Source organism: Myotis myotis, unplaced genomic scaffold (genome assembly GCF_014108235.1).
Source record: "Myotis myotis isolate mMyoMyo1 unplaced genomic scaffold, mMyoMyo1.p scaffold_m19_p_2, whole genome shotgun sequence".
Taxonomy (NCBI): domain Eukaryota; kingdom Metazoa; phylum Chordata; class Mammalia; order Chiroptera; family Vespertilionidae; genus Myotis; species Myotis myotis.
Genome location: NW_023416324.1, coordinates 200,618,925 through 200,641,177, shown reverse-complemented (window position 1 = coordinate 200,641,177; position 22,253 = coordinate 200,618,925). Strand labels below are relative to the sequence as shown.

General features: G+C 41.6%; 2 protein-coding genes across 3 annotated transcripts in view; one reads left to right on the top strand and one right to left on the bottom strand.

Annotated features, from left to right (window-relative positions):
- Positions 1–572: 572 nt before the first annotated feature.
- Positions 573–21,403, top strand: BTG3 (BTG anti-proliferation factor 3). 2 transcript variants are annotated; one of them, XM_036349380.1, is made up of 5 exons: positions 573–788; positions 4,230–4,407; positions 8,785–8,922; positions 14,753–14,960; positions 20,730–21,403. In XM_036349380.1, the coding sequence occupies exons 2-5, from the start codon at positions 4,235–4,237 to the stop codon at positions 20,970–20,972; spliced, it is 762 nt and encodes a 253-aa protein (XP_036205273.1). In that variant the 5' UTR covers positions 573–788; positions 4,230–4,234; the 3' UTR covers positions 20,973–21,403. The 2 variants fall into 2 exon arrangements, with proteins under 2 accessions (XP_036205273.1, XP_036205274.1); XM_036349381.1 differs by having other exon boundaries at positions 573–791.
- Positions 21,404–21,470: 67 nt separating this feature from the next.
- Positions 21,471–22,253, bottom strand: part of CXADR (CXADR Ig-like cell adhesion molecule) — a 59,228-nt gene continuing 58,445 nt past the window's right edge. The window contains exon 8 of the mRNA XM_036349378.1: positions 21,471–22,101. Coding sequence (XP_036205271.1) covers positions 22,060–22,101 — 42 coding nt within the window. The 3' untranslated portion in view covers positions 21,471–22,059. The remainder of the gene's footprint in view (positions 22,102–22,253) is intronic.

Sequence of the window (22,253 nt, the reverse complement as noted above, 5' to 3'; positions counted from 1 at the left end):
ATCCATCAGCCAGAGGCAGTCCCTGCTCCGAGGGGCACCTGTGCAGCCAGGGAAGGGCCCGACTGCCCTGAAATACAGCATGGCGGCCGCACAGTCGACGAGCCTGCAGTTACTACGACGGCGAGAAGGTCGAGGACCAGAGCCCATCACCGCGGTCTCCCTTCCGGCAGGTCCCCGTACCCCCCTAGCCCCCGGCCAGCCCTGGGTCTAGAGACTCTAGAAATGGAGCCCTAGAGCTGGATGCAGAACTCGCACTCCCAACGCGGAGGATGTCAGGGCGCAGGGGGCCCGGAAAGAGGGGAGCCGATGCCCAGGCAGCACAGGGACGGGGCCCCACCACCCCTGTCGGCTCTACAGCAAATAGCAAGGCGGCGGGGATGAGCTCGGCCCCAGAACAGGTCTCACCCCGGGCGCGGGGCGGTCCTCGCCGTCGGACTAGGTCCCCGCCGGGCGGTCGCGGCCCGGACTTCGGGGGGCGTGGTCTCTGCGAAGACCCGCCCCAGGCCCCGCCCCCCAGGCGCGCGAGCCCATCCCGCGCGGCGCCAACCCTTTCCCGGGTCATCGCCCCGCCCCTCTTCCGGCCCGCGAGCCCCCGGCGCTACCTCTGGGCTGCGCTCGCCGCTCGCGCCCGTCAGCCCGCCCGACGACGCGGGAGCCGCGCGAGCCGCTCCGGGCTTTGCTGCGCTTCTGGCCGCCGAGAAGCCGCCCCCTGAGGCGGAGCCCGTGGTTCCTCGCCCGGAGTTGGTCGGGGCCGCCGAGTCTACGGCCCCAGAGCGGCGGCGGCGGCGGCGGTGAGGAGACCGGGCCGGGGGAGGCGGGCATGGTGGGGCTGAGGGCTTCGGGGTGAGGGGGCCCGGGCGGCCCCCGCGGCCACGTCGATGGCTCGTTCGGGAGGAGTGCGGGGTCGAGCCGGGTTGCATCGGCTCCGGCTCGGCGCGAAGCAAGGGGCGGGGGCCGCGGGGGCGGCCGGCGAGGTATCCGGAGTGGGGGGTGGTCCCCGGCGGGACCGGGACCGGGACGGAGGAGACGCCGCCTCCCGGCTGCTGCCACGTTTCCACCGCGCGGCGCCTTCCTCCTCGGGGCGAGCGGCCGCCCAGCCCCTTCGCACCCCCGGCCGCCCCCTCCCGCGCCCGCCGGCCCGCGTTCTGGAGCCCGAGACCCTGGCCGTCCGAAGGGTCGCGCCGGAGGGGAGCCCGGCCCTCGAACCAGGCCCCTCAGAGACCGGACCCGGCCGGGGGCGCCCCCTGCCCGGCGGTTGGGGGGGGATGGGCCCGGCCCCCCGAACTCGGGGAAAGCCCCGATTGCAGAAGTTGGACGCGCCCGCAGGCCGGCCCCCGAGGAGCGGGAGGCGGTGTCGGATGCCTCGGCGCCGCGCACCCCGGGGACTCGGGCGGGGGTCGGGGGGCGCGGCCGCGGGCTCCGAGGGGCCGGCCCGCCCCCTGCCCCCGGCCGGAGGGGGGCGCCCCGCGCCGCCGCCTCGGCTCCCAGGGTCTCCGGGCGCCTGCCGCTCCCACGCCCCCCCGCGGCCGCCGCCTCCACCTGGGGAACGTCCGGCGGGAGAGACGGTGTCCAGAAACGGTCGCGAGGCGCCTCTCGTTGCGAGGGAGGGACCCGGACGAAGTTACCGGCTCGGGGAGGGCCGCGCACGCCCCCGCCAGCCGGCCCCGCGGACCCCGCGGAACAAAGTGCAACTCGCGGCGACGACGTCCCGGGGTGACATCACCGGGCGGCCTCGGACCCGGAGCTCTGCGTCCGCGGGTGGGAGGAGGAGGCCCGGCCGCCACGCCGCCGCCTCCAGGTGCCCGGGCCGGAGGGGCCCCGCCGGCCGCCGGCCTCCGCTCCCGGACGGGCCGGCCCGCCCTCGCCGGCCTCCCGGTCCTCCCGGAATACTGCCCGGTGGGGAGGCTCACGTTTCAGCTCTTCCAGGCAGCGCTCCTCCAAGCCGATCCCGAAAAATAAAGTAATTCCATATGACTCATCCCGTGTTACCACCAACAGCAGCCACTAAGTGGTTCCTTCCTTCCTTTTATTTTTGATATGGAACAGAGCGAAAATAAAAGGGGAAAACAAAAATCCCCGGCTCTGATAGGCAGCATCCAGTCGGCCAATTCAATGAATGAGGAGGAGGATCTGGTTACCAGTTCGGCACGTTTCCCGAGTGTGGTTCCTGGTTTTGTTTGGTGGGACCAAAGGCTAAGAGGGTTCCATCAGCAACTTTTACCCCAAACCATGTATTAAATTGCATGGGGCCCTGACCGGTGTGGCTCAGTGGATAGAGCGTCGGCCTGCGGACTGAAAGGTCCCAGGTTCGAATCCGGCCAAGGGCATGTGCCTTGGTTGCGGGCACATACCCAGTGGGGAGTGTGCAGGAGGCAGCTGATGGATGTTTCTCTCTCATCGATGTTTCTAACTCTCTATCCCTCTCCCTTCCTCTCTGTAAAAAAAAAATCAATAAAACATTTAAAAAAATAAATAAATTGCGTTGGGTTTTCCCTTCCATCATAACATGGGTTGTGTGTAAATAGGACTTTATACAGTGGAAGTGGCTCCCATATGTGTATTTCTTTGAGGAGGAGCTGCCCAGCGGTGGTGGAGGGCTGGGTGGAGGTGTGTGCCTGCACCTGGGCCTGGTGGCTGGCCACAGAGAGTGGCTTTGGCATTCTAGGGTTCCCGTCCAGGATCAGGGTGGCTATGGCGCCAGCACCCTCTCAGATAACTATATAGCATTTATTTCACAGTGAGAGTCCTTGTTTGAATGTGCACAAGGAGCAAAGGACTCATATTATGAAGAGGGACTTTAGGAGTAGGTTTAAGAAAAGAGAAAAGGAAGCTAACAGAATCACCTTTACTTTTGAATGTGTGAGAGCACACACTATCAGGTTAGTCGGGTTTATACGAAACATAGCAGAGGCTGTAAGTCTTTAATAATTGGCTACTTAGTAAATGCAGCATCTGAATAACTCCCAAGTTACAGCAGCCAAATGAATGAGCTCATCGCATAGACAGAATATACATCGAAACAACCCAGGACAAGGTTGTTTTTACCTTTATGGATTAATCAATGATAAATCAGAGCTGCCATTTAAAGACTCCTCCTTGAGGCACTTCCTAAATGCAGCTAAATTTCTGACTATTTCTTTTAGTTTGATTTTCTATAGATGACCCAGAGTTCTCTTCCACTTAAATATGTTCTGATAGACACACTTTTTTTTGTTTTGCATATCATTTAGATTCCTGAAAGAATGCTTACAGACACTCCATACTGGATTTTTTTCTTTAGTATAGCAGCTTAATGAAATAAAATTCACATACAGTTCTTACATTTAAAATATAGTTTGTTGGTTTTAGTATATTCAGGGAGTTGTACAGCCATTACCACAGTTGATTTTAGGATATTCTCATAACCTCAAAAAGAAACCCTGTACTTATTGACATCACTCCTCTCCCTCAGGCCCCTAAGCCACTAATCTACCTGATCTGGACATTTTATATAAATGGAATTGTACAGTTTTGTGCTTTTTGACTTGCTTCTTTCTCTTAGCATAATGTATTCAAGGTTCACCCGTATTGTAATGTATATCAGTACGTCATTCTTTTTGTTGCTGAATAACATTCCATTGCATATATATTCCACACTTTGTCCAATCATCAGTTGGTGGACGTGTTTCCACTTTTTGCCTGTTATGAACAGTGCTGCTGTGGGCATTTGTACGAGTTTTCATGGACATATGTTTTCTTTCTCTTGGGTATGTAGCTAGGAGTAGAATTGCTGGGTCATATGGTAACCCTATGTGTAACCTTTTAGGAATGCCAAACTTTTCTATAATGGCTCTACAATACCGAATTTTAAAGTATTATGTTTTAAAATTCAAATTATTTCACAGACTTTTAAACTTAAGTTATTGCAACTAAATGTTGACACATTGAGTAAAAACTATAGTGGTATTATTATAGTACCTCTCTTTGATATTTCTGATTTTATTTTAACCAATAGGAATAACTTGTTCTCTTTACTGAATTTTTTCAAAGAGCTAAGTGATAAGATTTTTAACCGTATTTTATAAGGTCTTTATGGCATAAAGTAGTGATTGTTCTCTACTCCAGATATGAGCCAATGAAACAAGATAAAATTGGAAGGACAAAGGGGAGCTGCAGGGAGGAATATTTTACAGAGCTTTATCTTCCAGTTTTTGTGTTTTGTTTTGAGAAAAACTATTTTATCTTTGCAGGAAAGATGAAGAACGAAATTGCTGCCGTTGTCTTCTTTTTCACAAGGCTAGTTCGAAAACATGATAAGTTGAAAAAAGAAGCAGTTGAGAGGTTTGCTGAGAAATTGACTCTGATTCTTCAAGAAAAATATAAAAATCACTGGTATCCTGAAAAACCATCAAAAGGACAGGCCTACAGGTAAAGGATTAGATTGGACTAAGTGAAGAAGCTGATCAGCTCCTGAAATGAGTACAAAGCCAAAGGACTGCAGAGTGTCCAGTCCATGCCTTTCATAGTTTATCTGCAAAATACAGAACTCTGGGGTGTCTTGGTATTTGTTTCCTTACTTATTTGAAAATACATGTATTCGTTGTGGAGTCCCCCTGCCTGGACTTGGGAGCTCCCAAAAGTTAGTCTACCAGGAGTTAGTCTTGTAGTTATAGTTTGACTCCTGATTGAGTGTGTTCTCTCTGTATCACAGGTACTTGGGGGTTTTCAAAATTCTGGGGGACCACCAAAACTGTCATCTCTAAAGGTGCATGGTAGGATCTGAGGGAAATGGTCTCCTTGAATCTAAAAGTAAATTATATGTTAACATGTTTTTTCAAAAAATTAATTTTATAGCAAACAGGAACTAAGCTTATTAGACACCTAATTCGTTCTTGACACAGGAAGAATTGCACTTATACTAGACATAATTCTTTATTGTAGAAGCCAATGTAACTATTTTATAGATGAAGGTAACTTACCTAAGATTCGCAACTGGTAAATATTAGCTCTGAGATTTGAACTCAGGTCTAACTGACCCTAAATCCTTATGGGCTTTCTGTATACCACAGTGTGACCACTACCTTGGCTCTGAGGGAGAAGGTAATTTTCAAAACAAAGGACTTTGGTTTGAAGTTACATTTACAGCTTAAAGTAAAGAAGAGCAGACTCCTGCAGAACATGTCCTAGCATGCTCACTCCCTAGTATTGATGTGACCGCTCAGGAACCTAGGTTGAGAATGTTCTGCTAAACTCGTCTGTCAAAACTTGCCCCATTTGTGGCCACAAAAAAGAAAAGTGGAACAGTTGTGGCTATCATGATTACAGAAATTCTTTTACTTAGGCATATTGCTGCCCCCAAAGTTTCTTCCACAAATCAGCACTTCTGTGATGTAAAAATTGAGTTCTTGTAAGTACAAGACTATTGAAAGAATCAACAAGGGAAGTGAAAATATGATTTGTTTATTTCTCATTTGCTAAAAGGCAAATGAGCCTGTTCTATTGAAAAAGAAAAGAATCAAAGTGATCGATGTATTTTCTCTTTAAATTTTACCCAAAGAGGTTTCCTGGTAAATTGGAAAATGTGGTGAATTAAAGTAGAAATGTGGATGTTCTATATAAAGTAGACTCAAGTTATTTTTTATCTTGTCACTTGATTCTCTTAGTTGTTCTTTGCACATCTTCATTATGGATAGAGTGAACAGTTTTTGTGTGTTAGAGCTATTGAGGCTTACACTGATGTAATTGACTTTGGATGAAGGCATATGGAAGTGCTAAGCCACTGTACTATTACTGAAAAAGGAGACACTGTCAAGTAAATGCTTAAAGGTCAGACAGTGTATAATTTCATTTCCATTACTTCTAAAAACTTGAGGGGAAAAAGTTAGCCAAACAGGATTAAATTGGCATGTGATCAGAAGTGTCATTATTAAGTCATTTTTAAGCCATCTTTGAAGTAGAAAACTATTAGACTTAATAGTGGGTCGTTACTATTATAAAAATGAATAGATTGTAGGATTAACCAGAGTTTGTATACTCTTCGATCCATAGATTAGGTTGGGCATGTTCTTTTTCTTCTAAAGTGCTTATAAATTAAAATTGTTTCTCTGCAATATATACAAGTAAGATGCTTTTGGAGGACAATTTGGCATTATCAAGATCTGGAAAAATATTCACACTCTTGAACAGTGTCTCCTAAAAATATATTCTAGAAACATAGTCAGAAATGCATACAAATATGTATGAATATGGATGTTTCTTACACTTTATAATTGGAAATTAAACTGGTAAAAATAAGTAATTGATAGACTATTTTTATGCAACTTTAAAAGGAAATCCTGTATTTGAAGAGTGGTTAATGGATAAGTAGTCACAGTATATAGAGAGTGAAAAACAGCAAAAAATATGTAAGATATGTTAATTTTGTTGAAGCAGAATCTCTAAACTATATTTACATATATATTTTTTTTAGCTTAGAACCTACATCACTCTCCTTGTACATAACAAAAACACATAATTATCTAAGATCTCTCAATTATCTAAGATCTCTCCTTACCCTTAACTCCTTTTGATTCTAAGGCACATGGGACTTTTGAATCAACCTAAACAACATTAGAATGTATAACAGACCATCTTATAGAAAGGAACAAAGAGCATCTTACATGCTGTAAAATAATTTTTTTCACTTTAAATTTGCTAAATTGTTAATGATGTTATGATAGGTACAGACAGAATAGGGTGCTAGTTAATAAAAATGAACTTTGGAGTCTGGTGGTCTGGATTAACCATTTTTTAGCTGTGATGTTGGGCAAGTTATTCAAATTCTCTTTGCCTCCTTTCTTAAAATGGGGAAAATAGTATCTAACTCAGGGAAATTATGAAAATTAAGCGTTAATACGTGCAAAGGATTTAGGAAATTGTCTGTTGTACAGTAAACCTTCAGAAAGAGTTGTTAATTACAGTGACCCTTGAATAACAGGCGGGGTTAGGAGTGTTGACCTATGCAAAGTCAAAAAATCTGTGTATACTTTTTTACTTCCCCAAAATTTTAAGTTGCCCCTCAGTGTCCCTGGGGGAGGGGTTCCAAGACCCTGCTGAGATACCAACATCTGCAGTTGCTCAAGTTCCTTATGTAAAATGGCATAGATCATAGCATACAGTTGGCCCGCTTATCCACAGACTCCCAACCACAGATTGAAATAGTGTACAGGTACTTAACTGAAAAAAATTTGCATATAAGTGGACATGAACAATTCCAACCCTTTTTGTTCTAGGGTCTACACTGTATTATTATTTAGATATGCATATTAGGTGTTACCAACAAAATTTTTTCACTTTTTAAAGGGAAATACAAATCAACTAATAATTTCTTTTAAAAACTTTAAATGGCACATTATTCTATTAATGTCATTGCATTTATGGTATAATTACTATTTGTCATTTACATTGTACTTTCTATATTTTATTTATTTACTTTTGGTTAGTTCTCACCAGAGGATATTTTTTCCATTGCTCTTCAGAGAGTGGAAAGGAGGGAGGATAAGAGGGAGAGAGGGACAGAGGAGAGAGAGAAACATCGATCTGAGACATATTGATTGGCTGCCTCCCACATTAATCCTGGGGTGGTGATCGAGCCTGCAATCCAGGTGTGGGGAATTGACCAGGAATTGAACCTTGACCCTTTGGTGCCCAGGTCTGCACTCTATCCACTGAACCACACCAGCCAGGTGTATTTTCCATATTTAGAACTTTGGGTCTGAGGAAGAGGTAAAAAGACTTAATCTAAATTCACCCAATAAATAAGTTACTGGCACCAATACCAATAAATAAGTTACTGGCACCAATACTAAAACCTGGGTTATCTTAATTGATTTCTTAGTTGTTGGCAATAAATACTTTCATTGTAGCTACCTTTTTTCTGTAAGCAGAATGCTTATTTTAACATGTATTTTTGCATTTGTACTAGGAGCCATCTTTGAACAATTCTGTCTAGTAGATATATTTGTTAGGTTAAAAAATAATGGAACAGAAGCTCTATTGTTTTAGAAATCTTTTCACTTATTTTGCCAGCTATTAAAAATAAAACCCTTGCATAATACAAGTTAAATGAAATAAGCCAATAACACTTTTGGGTTATATTTTAATCTTAAGTATGTGCTATGAATGGTTCAGTGTCCTTGACTGATTCTATTTTTCTAGAAAAGTTATAGGTAAGGCAAAGGACATAATTTTTAACACTTATTTTAATACCTGGGATGTATAAGGTCATGACAGATCAAAATTTGTCATAAAAATTTCTAAATATTATTTGAAATACTGGTTGAGGTTTTTTGTTGTGATAGGTTTTGCTAATATGTAAACGTGGCCTATTAAAACTTTTGCCTTCAGAGCTCTAAGTAATTTCATGCAACTTTAATACTCCTTACTCATTTAAACACGTTAAGCGCCATGTCAGTCATTGGTTACTGACACTATACCTTCTGTCTAGAAGACAAAACAGGCTTGGCGCTTAACGTGTTAATGTACATGTTAGATTAGTGTTTTCTAGGTAAAATGAAGTAGAACCAGTTCTAATGATTTTCCTGGGCTCACACAGATGCCCTTTTCTTTTTACCAGGCTGGGTAGTCTTGTTGATGCTGCCTCTTTGCCTTTAGTTCATATTTATTATCTGTGTAGGGTAGATACACTCTGGAGTTCTCTGCCAGGGTATTTTTTTTGTAATTCATGTTGGCAAATACTGAAAGATATAACAAGGCTTATGATTATGATTCAAGTAAAGCTATTAACATTATTCCACTTTGTTGTAGGTGCATTCGTGTCAATAAGTTTCAGAGAGTTGATCCTGATGTCTTGAAAGCCTGTGAGAATAGCTGCATTTTGTACAGTGACCTGGGCTTGCCAAAGGAACTCACTCTATGGGTGGACCCATGTGAGGTGTGCTGTCGGTGAGTTTTTGAATTTGGTGGCTGAACTGATTACCATGCTGGAATTGACATAATGAAATTCTTTCAGATACTGCCTGCTTGTGTATTTTTATGGCCAGAAGTTGGTTGCTTGACTTTTCAGATGTGGATTTTGTAAAGTACTTTTCAGGAGGTGATAGTGAGTGATAGTGAAAGACTGGTTACCTTCTTGTTTTGTAGCTAAAGAAACTCATAAACTAATTGGACAGGGTTTTTCTAAAGCTTTGCCAACAAGTTTATTATGGATCAAGAAGTAAAATTTAGAGACCTAGACTCCTGAAGGTTAATTATCGTCTTTCATTGGTGGTGCTCTTGTCTTTTCCCTCTTCAAATTCGGAAAGAAGCTAATCCCAAATAATACTGGGTAACTTTTGGTTGGTCTCTGTTTTTGTTTGTTTCTACCCTTGCCTCCCTTTTTGATTTTTAAGTGATATTTTCATGGTTTTGTTTTCATAATGGAAATTATTTTTTGTACCCAAATGAGCAGAATTGTAAAGGTGAGTGTTGGGTCTGAAATTTAATTGTACTTTGTTCATTCTAAAAACATTCATTGTGAGCCAGGCATTCTTAGTGGTGTTTTTTTAAAAATGAAAGTGGCATTTGTCTTTCAGGTAGTTCAAAATGTAATAAATTAGAAGAAAGAATAAGCAGCTTACAATAGTATGGTTTCTGCTACAACAGAAATATGTACAAAATGCAGCCAGTTGATGGCACAATAGAGAAAATTACTGCTTTGCTGAGTGCTGAGAAGACTATTGAGTAGGTGATACTTGAGCTGATTGGGGAAGAGGGGGTTGCAGTTGACTAGATGACAAGATGGGAAGGACATTTCCAGGCAGGAGGAATACGATGAACAGATGCTTGGAACCCTCTGTGAATAATTTTCTACAATTGTTCCTTTAGGGTATTCTCTTTAATTTTGAGGTACAGTTCACCTGTTGACTGTAGTAGAGATGCTTTAGGATGCAATCCTAATAAATTTCAAAGATACATATTATTAATAATACCTTTGACCTGATCTCCAACAATGAAAGTGGAGGTAAAGACATGTTGTGCCAAAATAATACATGGTTTTTCTTTCATTGAATTGTCTGGACTGCCCTGGAGCTACCTATTTATAAGCTATTGCTTTGGGAAATCAGGCATAGGTAGTAGATTCTCTGACACTCCCTTCTTCTCAGTTAGGAAAAGGAAGAGCAAGACATCTCAATTTTTGACCCAAGAAGGTCAAACAATTTAGATTCTGGGACTAAGTAAGGACTCAAGTGAGACCAGGGTCAGACTTTAAAGACTGGCCACTGGACCCTTGTAGAAGAGCTCAGTATACAAGAAATAACTCTCACAAAGTTACTATATTGAATTGCTTGCATTTTTATTAGGCCCACATTTAGATCCTGATTGACTCTTATTTTAACACAGTTCTTTAAGTAGTTGTGTAATTTTCAACTAATAAAAAATTATAAGCATCATTTGAAAGGTTGTTCATACTATTCAAGCTACAAAATAAAAAAGGTCATATAGTTTAACATAGAGGTGGAAGCAAGAAAACTGAAGAGTTAGTACAAGTGTATTAAATTAATGTTTAATACAATGATCTTATATCATTAGGGAAAGTTTCTATGTCCAAAGATGTTTAAGAAGTTCTGTAATTATATAAACATTTTGGACATAATTATTTGAAATGTTTAAACTAAATCTTGGCACCTGAAGATAAAAGCTTTAGTTATGTGGGTTTAGTTTAGTTATTGTACTTTGTTCATTCTAAAAACATTCATTGTGAGCCAGGCATTCTTAGTGGTGTTTTTTTAAAAATGAAAGTGGCATTTGTCTTTCAGGTAGTTCAAAATGTAATAAATTAGAAGAAAGAATAAGCAGCTTACAATAGTATGGTTTCTGCTACAACAGAAATATGTACAAAATGCAGCCAGTTGATGGCACAATAGAGAAAATTACTGCTTTGCTGAGTGCTGAGAAGACTATTGAGTAGGTGATACTTGAGCTGATTGGGGAAGAGGGGGTTGCAGTTGACTAGATGACAAGATGGGAAGGACATTTCCAGGCAGGAGGAATACTGCTTAAGTGGGTACTTCATTACTCGGCCAGATAATGAAAAATTACTGTGCTTTCATCTGGTTAATATAAGAAAATCTTTATATTCAGTAGCCTTCTAATTTATATGTGATTAAAATTTTGCCAAATGTTGGCTGTGATGTGATTTTTGATTTTTTTTCTTCTTCACATCACCTTCAGAATGTGGTGATTCAATGACAATAGAACTCCCCAAAACGAAAGATGAGTAGAGGTTATACTGTAAGTTAATAGAGAAGATTGAGATAGTGATTAGTGCTTGTGGATCAAAACTGGAAAGAAATATTCTAAAAATTAAAACACATGTGATCTAGCAGTTATAGAATTGAATAAATATATGAGAGTCATTAAAAATAATTACTAAATAACTAATAACTAAAGACTAGCTAAGGTTATGAAAAAATTGAAATGCACTGAAAGAGAACATTCTTCAGAGTCAGAATTACTCCATCAGGATAAAGTATTGGAAAATAACAGAGTGTGGAATCTCAGAGGGAAGGTCGAGGAGGGTGGGAGGTAATCAACCAAAGTCCTTGTATGCATATATGCATAACCCAGGGGCAAAGACAATAGGGTGCTGAAGGCTGCGGGGGAGGGGCTGGAGGGGTCAATGGGGAAAAAAGAGGGACATATGTAATACTTTCAACAATAAAGAATTGTTTAAATTAAGTTGGTGATGAGATGGGGTAGAAGCAAAAATAATAATAATTTCTATGATCCTTTACCTGATAAAGAGCATTAGATACTATTGATTTGTTTCAAATTAACTAAATTGGCCTTATTGTTTTAGTAGTGTGTCATTGAAAAATGGAAAGTTTAAAAATTGTTCACTACTGATTCTAAGGAATTAACTACACATTCAAAATACTACAAAGGGAAAGTTGCAGAACCTAATTGAAATTGCATGTCAAAGAAATCTGAGTTAATACAGCTGATCCTTCAATCGTTAGATGTGTGCCCTTGATTTAGGTTTCTGCTTCTACAAAGACAGATTTTTCTCCAATTTCTTGCCTTTCTGTTTTGCTTGAATTTTGACTCCATTAATGGGCAAAACTGAAGGGTAGGCCTAAGCCCATTGTTAATATTTACATTAACATATGAATTAACCTTTTATTGTATCAAGATTTACTTAATCTTTAAATGCTTGAGAGGACAGAAGGGTAAATTTCCATTGCTAAAACTCTATGCTAAGTAAACTTGAAATTATAATACATGAATTCTGTATCATGAGGAACTTGGCCCAGATGTTCAGGCATACTCCTATATAATAAAAGGGTAATATGCAAATAGACCAAATGGCAGAACAACCAACCAATCAAAGCGTAATATGCTAATGATATTCTAAGACTGCTCAACTGCTCACTATGACATGCACTGACCACCAGGGGGCAGACAGTCAACTGGTTGACCAGTTGCTATGACGTGCACTTACCACAAGGGAGCAGATGTTCTGACCAGTAGGTTAGCTTGCTGCTGGGGTCCGGCCGATTGGGACTGAGCAAGCCCAGCCCAGTGGTGCACTGATGGGGTCCCTCAGCCTGGCCTGTACCCTCTCGCAGTCAGAGATTCCTCGGGGGAGGTCAGAAAGCCGGTTGCAGCCTGATACTGCAGGCCACTCCCCGTGGGAGGGCGCCAGATGCAGGGCTCATGGCTGGTGAGTGCTGCTGTGGCAACGTGAGCCTCTCCCTGTTGGGACTGATTGGGCGCGAGTCTGCGGCAGGCACAACAGGGCTAGGATGAGTGGGAGCGGCAGGTAGGAGCTGTAGGCAGCGTTGTACTGCAAGTTTTGGCCCAATCCCTGAAGGCCACCAGAGGGATCCCACCTGTGCATGAATTTGTGCACCAGGCCTCTAGTCTATATATATAAAATCCATAGCAACCAGCTGGTAGCTATGACGTGCACTGACCACCAGGGGGCAGACACTCAACACAGGAGCGGAAACCACAGGCATAGAAACATGGAACAGATGGATGAATTTCAGAGGGAAGGGGGGAGGCGCAGTGGGGGAAGAGATTAACCAAAGATCTTATATGCGTACTAGAGGCTGGGTGCACAGATTTGTGCATCAGTGGGGTCCCTCGGCCTGGCCTGCAGGGATCAGGTTGAAAATGGCATTGGCCTGGCCTGCGGGGATTGGGCCGAAACCGGTTCTCTGACATCCCCCAAGGGGTCCTGGATTGCCAGAGGGCACAAGCCAGGCTGAGGGACCCCACCAGTGCACAAATCCATGCACCGGGCCTCTAGTATTTATACTAAGAAGAATCACCAGCCCAAGACTAGCCAGTATCCAATCAGCTCCAGTTTCCTGACCCCGCAGATAGGAAACTGAGGGCTAGAGAGACTAAATGACTTGCCCCTAGCCACAGAGCTAGTTAATGGCAGAGCCAGAACCAGAACATGTCCAATGCTCTTTCTGCCATCCTGTAGCAGCTCCTTTTATGAGGTAAACTGAAAAAGAATAGAAAAGGGAGTTATCCACCATATTTAGGTAGCATTTATGGCTCAACTTAGTCTGTGTGAACAGAAGATAGAACAACTATATATAAAGACACAGAACTTACCTATAAGACTACTTAATTTCTATACAGACTTTCAAAGGCTTTATTGCAGTTAGGACTTTTACCTTATTATAGACTAGAAGTCTAGTGCACAAAATTCCCTTGGACCGGTTACTATAGTAACTCCTGGGCTCAAAGGTCGAACCTCACATGGGACATATAAGGTTCTTCCCCCTTCCTTTCTTATTGTTTTCCTATTCCCTTTGGGCTTTCTTCTTCTCCTGGATGAAGGGCTTCCTTCCCTTTTTTTGTAAATATAGACCTTTTGCTGTTCCAGCTCCCTCATTCTATGGAAATGTACCTGTTGCAGCTTTTCAGTCCCCCTAATCTATGGAAATATACCTTCTGCTGCTCTGCAGCCCTGTGCATCTTCCATGGTCCCCTTGATTTCTAAAATTTCCTAGAACCTGTCTTTTTCACCCCTAAAAATTTCTATTTCAGCTGGAACAAAAAATTGATATTTCTCTCTCCCTTCCCCTCTCTCTAAAACCAATCAATAAAGGAAATTTGTTTTAAAAATCATGCTTTGGAAGGATAAAAAGGCTTATTTGTTTTGCTTTTTAAAAAACATGAAAATGAGTGGTGAGCAATTATCATAGGAATCTATATGAGGTAAGTAGTATAATTCAAGCAAAACCCCTTTATTTCCTCAACAGTAGGTGTGTTGTTGTTTTTTAACCTCAGCAGTTGCCTCAGTTCTTATTTTTGTCAGTGTGGATATAGGAAACACAGGCCCCTTTTTTATTAATCATGGTAAAATTAAAACTCATAGGAAATGTCTAGTTGATTTGTGACTTGAATTATTGGGAACTATATTACAGGGGTCAGTTAAAAATACATTGGAAGATTTTACTGTATTGCCACTTTAATGGTACATACAAAATGAAATCAAAACAATGAATTTCTCTTAACTATTTTTATTAGACAATAGAAAAGAAAATTGGGAAAGAGAATAGACCAGGGACAGAATTGTGGCCTGCCTGTGAGCAGGGAGCTGGATTAGGATACTATATATATGTAGGATCAAGTTCTGGGAGGGTTCCTTCTTTGCATTGGACCACTGACATGCCCAGACTAGTTTAATTGTTTTTATGGATATTTCTTGCTTTGTTGCTATGACTTCAAGCTTTTGTAAGATTTTTATTTACTTTTTTTTAATTCTTAGGTATGGAGAAAAAAACAATGCATTTATTGTTGCCAGCTTTGAAAATGAGGATGAGAACAAGGATGAGATCTCTAAGAAAGTTACCAGGGCCCTTGATAAGGTTACCTCTGATTATCATTCAGGATCGTCTTCTTCAGATGAAGAAACAAGTAAGGAAGTAGAGGTGAAATCCAGTTCGGTGACTGCAACTCCAAGTCCCATGTACCAGGTAATCATGAAATAGCATATTGAAGGTCCCTGAGCAGGGCATGCCAAATCAATCCATGTTGCTCTGGTTTCTCTGATTTGAGATTCTGGATTACAGTTCTTGCCTTTCCACACAAAGTGGCTCCTCTGAGATATAAATAGGCATCCTGAGTCACTTTATCAAAGGTCTGCTTTACTATTCAATAAGTCGGATAAACATGTTTCAAAGAGTGTGGCAAAGAAGAGAAAAAAAAGAACGTGGTGATAAAACATTCTGATATTTTAAAAATTCTTTTATTAAAATATAACAACTCGCCAAAACTGGCTTGGCTCAGTGGATAGAGCGTCGGCCTGCGGACTGAAAGGTCCCGGGTTTGATTCCGGTCAAGGGCATGTACCTGGGTTGTGGGCACATCCCCAGTAGGAGATGTGCAGGAGGCAGCTGATAGATGTTTCTCTCTCATCGATGTTTCTAACTCTCTATCTCTCTCCCTTCCTCTCTGTAAAAAATCAATAAAATAAAAAAAAATAACTCATTTTTTGTAGTCTTTAACACTTCCGATTTGTATCTTTGGGTTCAACTTCCTTGTTCACTACTTTTCCATAATTTAAATTGTATTTCAGTTAATTTTTCCTTCAAGCCAAAACAATATCTCCTTTGCTTTAAGTTGAACAGTTACATAGCTACCATGCTTGCACTTATAACATGTTTAACTATTTACTGTTTATACTCTACACTAGTGTCCCATTGCACGAAGATTCGCGCAATAGGCATTCCTTCCCCTGGCTGCCGGTACCGGTTTTCCTCCAGCATCCGGGACCCAGGCCTTTGGTCCCGCCGCAGCAGCAAGGCTTGGCTTCTCCACCCCGGCTGCTCCCAGCCCCTCCTTTTTTTTTTTTTCCAGCTCCTTGAGTGGAGACCAGGGTGGGCTGGAGGCCTGGGTTGTCCCCGGGGACCCGGGGACCCAGCCCTTCCTTGAGCAGAGTACAGGGCCAGCGGAAAGCTTGGCTTCCTCCGTTGCCGGGAGCAATCCAAGCCTCCTGCTCGCTCCAGCTCCATGGCTGCCACCATCTTCAGTTGTCTTCAGTCTTCGCTCTGTGCCTGTGTATTCAAATTAACCGCCATCTTTGTTGGGTTAATTTACATAGTCACTCTGATTGGCTGGTGGGTACAGCAGAGTGACGGAGCGATAGTTAATTTGCATGTTTCTCTTTTATTAGTGTAGATGCCAAAGAACATTTAATATATTTATAAAAATTGTTAACAACAGTACTTCTCAACAGAAAAAATATTTTTAAGTAAAAAAAAAAATCTAAATCATTTGAGTTGAGCCTTATTATATACATGAACATTTTCTAATTTTGAGCACAGTTGACCCTTGAACAACATGTAGATTTTTTTCAATAAATGCCCATACTGTTTTCAATTCGAGATTGGGAGTTAGAAGATGTAGAGGGCTCACTATGCATTGATCTGCACTATTTTAGGTAGAGGACTTGAGCATCTGCAGATTTTGGTATCTCTTGGGGTCCTGGAACCAATCCCTTGCAGATACCAAGGGTAACTGATGCGGTTAAGCTTTTGGGGAGTCAAAAGTTAATAAATCGATTTTTGAGTGGTTGGTGCACCTAACCCCTGTTGTTCAAGGGCTTAACTGTATGCTTTTTTAATTATTTTTTTAAAATATATTTTTATTGATTTCAGAGAGGAAGGGAGAGATAGAAACATCAACGATGAGAGGGAATCATTGATTGGCTGCCTCCTACATACCCCCTCCTGGGATCGAGCCCGTAACCCAGGCATGTGCCCTTGACCAGAATGGAACTCGGGACTTCAGTCCACCGGCCAACACTCAATTCACTGAGCCAAACCGGCTAGGGCAACTGTATGCTTTTAAATACACATATTTTTATTAATTTGGTCTTAATTAGACTTAATGAAACATACCAGATTCACGGTAGAGTCAGATTTGGACTAAAATGAAAATTTAGACCTTAAAGAGTAAGAAATCAGAGTTTTGAGTTTGAAAAACTAAACCTTTAAATTCAGCATACACTTATATAATGAACATTCTTTCAGTATAACTTAATTTCTTACTCTATATTTCAGTTGAATTATCCTTCCTAGGTTTAAGAGGAAGAATAGTTCTGAAGATTATTACATTTTAGGGACATATGTATACATGTGTAATAGATAACATGTGCACCTGCTTTTAAAAACAAACAGTATAAGAGTATAATAGTGACAAGTCTTCCTTCAACCACTAGTCCTGTGCCCTCCCATGGAGAAACTCATTACCAGTTACTTTTTATATTTTTTCTGAGAGATTTCCCATATAGATAAATAAATGTAATAGCTGTATTTCAGGGATCATTTCTAAGACCTTTGCCTTAAATATTTTGGGCTTTTTTTTTCCCTCTCTGCATGATATATATTATATACTGTAAATTACTATTGTTAAATTACATGGGATTCATTTGAATATGTGGCACTTTTATATCAGAATTTTGTTACTCAACAAAGCAAAAATGTAAGTCTCAAATTTAACTGATTGCTTCTAATATTTACAAGTAAGTTGCCTTTTAATTTTTAAATTTTATTTTAAAATTGTATTTATTTCTCCCCATGTTGAGAGACTGTATCAGGAAATGAAAGTCTCTTTTATATTTTAAGTAAAACATTTCTCTTTGACATTGTAGCCATTAACAAAAAATTTCATGAACAGAGAAGCCTGTTTTGTACACCATTGTGTAGGCCGTTGGTGCAAGTGGCCAATTTTAATCTTTCCTTCCTATCTACCTTTTTTAAAATTTAATTTTTTATTTATTGATTTGAGAGAGAGAAGAAGGGGGAGAAAGAGAGAAGAGAGACAGACATTGATTTGTTGTTCCACTTACTCTTATACATTCATTGGTTGAGTCTTGTATGTGCTCTGACCAGTGATTGGACCTGCACCATGCGCATCGGTAGGCTCCTCCAGACAACTGATCCTACCCTATGTGCTCAGCCCTGGTTTATTGGGATTATGCTCTAACCAACTGAGCTACCTGCCCAGGGCCCTATCTACTTTTTCATCTTGAACCTCGCATTGCCAAGAACTTTAAAAGATTTATCAAAATAAGGACAATAATTCTTAGCTTGGGGTCTTTGTTTCTGAGGAGTCTGTATTTTCTGAAAGGTACCTTCAGTGATAGCTTTCCACTAATTAAGAAGTGAAGATTATGTCATTTCTCCCCAAATTGATCTATAGATTCAACTCAATATCAATCAAAATCCCAAAAGACAAATAGATTCTAAAACTTACAAGAGAATCAACTTGGAGGCCTCACATAAAGCCATTATATATATCAATAAAGTGTGATAATGGTTTAAAGATACATAGATATATTCATGTAACAGAATAGAGAGTACAGAAATACACCAACAGTTGTACAGTCTTTTTAAAATAAAAGTACCAGCCGAAACGGGTTTGGCTCAGTGGATAGAGTGTCGGCCTGCGGACTGAGGGGTCCCAGGTTCGATTCCGGTCAAGGGCATGTACCTGGGTTGCAGGCATATCCCCAGTAGGAGATGTGCAAGAGGCGGCTGATCGATGTTTCTCTCCCATCGATGTTTCTAACACTCTATCTCTCTCTCCCTTCCTCTCTGTAAAAAATCAATAAAATATATTAAAAAAAAAAAAAACAAACTCAGCTGAAGTGAAAGACACTTTCTTTAAAATAAATAAATAAATAAAAAATAAAAGTGCCAAAGCAATTCAATAGGAAAAGTATTTAAGAACTTGATACTGAAACAATTGGATAATGTATATATATTTTTTAAAAAGAACCTAACTGCTACCTGACACCATACATTAAAAAATTAATTTGAGATGGATTATAGACCTAAACATAAAAGTTAAATGTCTTCTCTTTTTAGAAGAAAATATAAGGAGATTTTAAATTTTAATGAAGTCAAATTTATCAAAGTTTTTTCTTGTGTTGTTTGTATCCCCTGGAAGAAGTCTTTGCCTACCCCAAATAATAAAGGAACCTCCTTACAAGCTTCCATTCATTCTGTGTTTTGATTTTTTCTGGTTGCCTCAGAGTGCTGTGTTTATTAATTCTCATTTATTCAGAAAACACTGATTATTACTTATCATATATAAAGTTTTTTAACATATAGGGTTGGGCCAAAATAGGTTAACAGGTTTTCATACTGAACATAATGCAATAATCCTATCTAATAAAGAGGTAATATGCAAATTGACCATCACTCCAACACACAAGATGGCTGCCCCCATGTGGTCAAAGATGGCCAGCAGGGGAGGGCAGTTGCGGGGGACCAGGCCTGCAGGGGAAGGCAGTTGGGGTCAACCAATGCCGGGGTCCAACCCCAGCAGGTCCAGGGGTCCCCAAAGGTGTGGATGGAGTCGGCGAAGAAGGAATGACACAGAGACAGCGTTCAGTTGATCAGCAGCCTAGCCAGGATCTCTAGCCAGGATCTCCAGCCAAGTTCTGGTCTGGATCTCCAGCGAAGTTCTGCTTAGGATCTCCAGCCAGGTTCTGTGTCCATGTTCTCTTGCTAGGTTCTCCAGGTTCTCCAGCCAGGTTCTGTAGCCATGTTCCCTCGCTAGGTTCTTCAGCCAGGTTCTGTCCAGATTCTCCAGCCAGGTTCAGTCACCAGGTTCTAGTCAGGTTCTCTTGCCAATTTCTGTAGTCAGGTTCAGTCCAGGATCTTTTGCCATGTTCTCTCCAGCGAAGTTCTTCTGTCTGTAGTTCTGTGTAGGTTCTGTGCCTCCTGGTTCTGTCTTCTTAGTTCTGTGTTCTAAGTTCTGAGTCTTGCTGTCTTGTTACAACTGTATTTATACCAGTTGATTCAATCCTATCAATCTCTATTACAAAGGTTAGGGCGTTTCTTATCTCCATTCCAGGGAGTAAAGATTATGTAGCTTAAGCATGATTGTTCATAGTTAAAGTGATTAATTACCCACCTGGCACTTAGTTGAGGGGTTTTATTCCCTCCCTAACTTCAGGGGAAAATCCCTACCTGGGGAAACAACCTTTCTCAGAGAGGAGACCTTGGTTAAAACACATAGTGCCAAGAAGGTGAGCAAACATATTAAGAACAGCATGCCATATATGCCAGGTCCCCTGAAACAGCAAGCATGGACCGGCTCCCGGCAAACCAAGCCGGCAGGGGAGGACAGTTGGGGGGACCAGACCAGTAGGGGAGGGCAGTTGAGGACAACCAGGCTGGCAGGGGAGGGCAATTAAGGGGGACCAGGCTGGCAGGGGAGGGCAGTTGGGGGCAATCAGGCCGGCAGGGGAGCAGTTAGGCATTGACCACGCTGGCAGGGGAGTGGTTAGGGGGATGATCAGGCTGGCAGGCAGGCGAGTGGTTGGGAGCCAGCAGTCCTGGATTGTGAAAGGGATGTCAGACTGCCCTCAGGGGGTCCCAGATTGGAGAGGGTGCAGACTGGGCTGAGGGACACACACACACCACACAACACCACACAACACCACACACACACACACACACACACACACACACACACCTGTGCACAAATTTCATGCACTGGGCCTCTAGTTAAATAAATAATACAAGAATAAACTTGGTTGCATACTCACAACTGTAAACCTACTTTTGTCCCACCCTGTATTTAGACTTGACCATAGGAATATCATTCTTAGGGTTGTGGGTGAGTGATTTTGTTTTTCTTTAATGTGGAATCTAGAAACTCAATTAGTTTAACATAACACATGACTAATTTTTCCTCTGAATTAACTTAGTGTTTTTTCTTTCCTACAGATTTCAGAATTGATATTCCCACCTCTTCCAATGTGGCATCCTTTGCCCAGAAAAAAGCCAGGGATGTACCGAGGGAATGGCCATCAGTGTCACTACCCTCCGCCTGTTCCATTTGGTTATCCACATCAGGGAAGGAAGAATAATAAACCATACCGCCCAATTCCAGTAACATGGGTTCCTCCTCCTGGAATGCATTGTGACCGGAATCACTGGATTAATCCTCACATGTTAGCACCTCACTAGCTGCTTTTGATTCTATTGGTGTTGAGAGAAGGTAGAATAAGCCTGACTGCATATTAAAAGTTCATACTCATAGTAGTAAAGTTAGATGGGTTAAACCATCAAACTTATTTTTATAGAGAAGTTATTGAGAATAATCTTTCTAAAAAATATATGCACTTTAGATATGTTGGTATAGTTTGAGAAATTTTATTAAAGTTAGTCAAGTGCCTGAGTTTTTAATATTGGATTTGAGTATTTATATATTGTGCATCAACTCTGCTGCATACGAGAACAGTGTAGGAGTGGGCGATCTGTTATAATAGCACCTTTGAGCATTTACTTTATGGAGAGTATGTAAGTTATTTATACGCAGGGAAATATATTTTATGTTATTGTTTAGAAGAATTGTGTGAAATCATGTAGTTGCAAATAAAAAGTAGTTTGAGGCATGACAATGTGTGCTTCTGTTCTGTGCATAAAAAACAAGGGAGAGAGTAAAGGGCATGTTTCACTTCACTGTTTAAATATTTAGCAAAGAAAAAACTAAAATTTTTAATTTTTCTTTAAAAATCAACTTTTAAAAACCATACTTTTCCCAAAGTCTACAGTGTCAAAATATGCATATAAAAGAATAAAATTTGTTTAGTAGCTCATTGAAAATATAAACATAATAAAACATCTTTCAAATTATTAAAGTCACTATACATAGGACTTTCCTACCCAAGGATTTGGCCTATACTAATGTTTTGGGTTTTTCCCCCCTTTTTGGAGGGGAGGGGGGATGGGGGTGAAGAAAGGAATATTCATCAGTTGCCTCCTGTACCAGGATCAAACCTGCAACCTGCATATGCACCCTGACAGGGAATAGAACCCACCACATTTTGGTGCACGGGACAGTGGTCCAACTGAGTGACATTGGTCAGGGCTGGCCTGTACTAATTTTCATATGACATTTTACTTATGTTCGTAATGCCAGTGCATAAAGCAGAAATGTCTTTTCAGCCACTCAATTTCTGTGCCCATTTTGCAACATGTTAAAGTCTTTACTAGAGGTCCGAAATAAAGTCAAATAGAACAGTACTTCAGATTCTTCAGCAGTCCTTCATATTTACACCACTGTAATGCCATCAGTCTTGTAAGTGTACTTGAACTACAAAAAGAGAAAAGGAGAAATAAGAATTTGGATTTTTCTCCCCAGGATACATTTTAAAGAATTAAGATCAATACTTTTCCCCATTTCCCACATCTTTAAATTATTTAACATCAGAAAAAGTCATAACTTGCTAATAAATCATTGGATAG